General features: G+C 38.1%; 1 protein-coding gene across 1 annotated transcript in view; it reads left to right on the top strand.

Moving 5' to 3' along the window:
- The window catches only part of LOC106761691 (protein NRT1/ PTR FAMILY 4.5), a 3,465-nt gene extending 1,309 nt beyond the window's left edge, over nt 1-2,156 (top strand). The window contains exons 4-6 of the mRNA XM_014645261.2: nt 379-825; nt 921-1,045; nt 1,144-2,156. Of these exons, the coding sequence (XP_014500747.2) occupies nt 379-825; nt 921-1,045; nt 1,144-1,993 (1,422 nt within the window). The 3' untranslated portion in view covers nt 1,994-2,156. The remainder of the gene's footprint in view (nt 1-378; nt 826-920; nt 1,046-1,143) is intronic.
- The last annotated feature ends 6 nt before the right edge of the window (nt 2,157-2,162 follow it).

Genomic DNA, 2,162 nt, shown 5'->3' on the forward strand with positions numbered 1-2,162 from the left:
TTTTTTTTTTTTTTTAAGTTGGCATGGATGAAAAAGTAAGAAAAAGTAATTCTAATGTTAAAAGAGTTGCCTGAACTAATTTCAACCAAAATAATTGAGTCACATAAAAGACAACTTCAATGTTAATTTGAAAAAAAAACCTTTTGTTAACACGAGTTGGAAAATCTGACAAAATTTAAGTGAAAAATATAAAAAAAAATATATCATCAACTAATATTTTTATATTGTTAATTATTATTTATTATTAAAATAAATAACAAAAGGATTTCTCCTCCTTTTGTGTTTAAACATCCAAGAGTATAGAATAGAAGATAATTTATGTTAGTATTTTTGTTGTTTAAATGTGAAAGTTGAATATGATATATATATTATTTACAGGGATTTGGTATTCTAGCAGTTCAAGCAAAGTCCCAGAAATTAAGACCCATCCCCTGCAAAGATTTAGCAGTATCCGAGATGAGTGAATGTAAGGTTGCCACAGGAGGCCAAATTGCAATGCTTTATAGTGGGCTATACCTTGTTGCATTAGGAACCGGTGGTATTAAGGCTGCTTTACCTGCGTTGGGGGCTGATCAGTTTGATGAAAAAGATCCGAAGGAGGCATCTCAACTATCAAGCTTTTTCAACTGGTTCTTGTTCAGTCTTACCATAGGATCAATAATTGGTGTTACTTTCATTGTTTGGATCGGTGCCAACCAGGGATGGGATTGGAGCTTTATCATATGCACCATAGCACTTCTTTTCGCAATTCTCTTCATATGCATGGGAAAATCATTATACCGAAACAATGTTCCAAAGGGAAGTCCTCTACTTCGAATCCTACAGGTACTGTCACTATTCAAATCATGTTGAGTAATCTCTTACAGAGTGGTGAGTATTCAGTATTTCAGAAATTTCTCACAGTTTTGTTGTACTGTTAGGTGTTCGTGGTAGCCGTCAGAAACAGAAAACTTCAGATTCCAGATAATACAGACGAACTGCATGAGATTCATGAAAAGCAAAGAGGGGACAATGTTGAAATTCTTAAAAGAACAGGACAGTTCAGGTAATGAAATTAAAGGAAAAAATGATTGAATTGCAGTTAACTCTCGTGTCAGCTGACAAGTATTCTTTGATTTGGTTTTCTTGGAACAATAAACTCAGATTCTTAGACCGAGCAGCAGTTGTTGAAAGCAGCACGGGTACCTCAACCTCCGAACACTGGAGACTGTGCACAGTGACCCAAGTGGAAGAAACAAAAATCCTAATCCGCATGCTACCGATAATACTAAGCACCATCTTCATGAACACTTGTTTGGCTCAACTTCAGACCTTCACAGTACAACAAAGCACCACCATGAATGCCAAAATAGGGGGCTTTAAAGTGCCAGGAGCCTCTCTCCCAGTCATCCCTCTGTTGTTCATGTTTATCCTAATTCCCTTATACGACCGTGTTTTTGTCCCGGTTGCTCGAAGAATAACGGGGATTCCCACCGGAATTCGACACCTTCAGAGGATTGGAATCGGTTTGGTTCTGTCTGCTGCTTCCATGGCAGTGGCAGGTTTTGTGGAAACACACCGCAAGTCTGTAGCCATCGAACACAACATGGTGGACAGCACAGAGGCTTTGCCAATGAGTGTGTTCTGGCTGGGGTTCCAATATGGTATTTTTGGAGCTGCGGACATGTTTTCACTGATAGGTTTATTGGAGTTTTTCTATGCAGAAAGTTCAGCCGGAATGAAGTCACTTGGCACTGCAATCTCCTGGTGTTCTGTGGCATTCGGATACTTTACAAGCACAGTGGTCGTTGAGGTGGTTAACAAAGTGAGTGGAGGCTGGTTGGCTAGCAATAACTTGAATAGGGACAAGCTCAACTACTTCTACTGGATGTTGTCCGTCATAAGTGTTGTCAACTTTGGATTTTACTTATTTTGTGCTTCTTCGTATACATACAAAACGGTGCAAGTCCACCAAGATGATTCAAAAGATAATGTCGACATCACCAAGGTTTAGATACATTGAGTATAATTTTTATGTAGCTCTGTTATATGTTATAAATATTAGAAGCCTCCATGAACAGTCCCTTGTAAGTGAAACAACCAATGGAAATTGCAGAACAGTGTTTGATCAATAGCAACTTATCAAAAGCTCAACAGATAAACCAAAAGCATTGCTTGGATTT

Source organism: Vigna radiata, chromosome 5 (genome assembly GCF_000741045.1).
Source record: "Vigna radiata var. radiata cultivar VC1973A chromosome 5, Vradiata_ver6, whole genome shotgun sequence".
Lineage (NCBI taxonomy): Eukaryota > Viridiplantae > Streptophyta > Magnoliopsida > Fabales > Fabaceae > Vigna > Vigna radiata.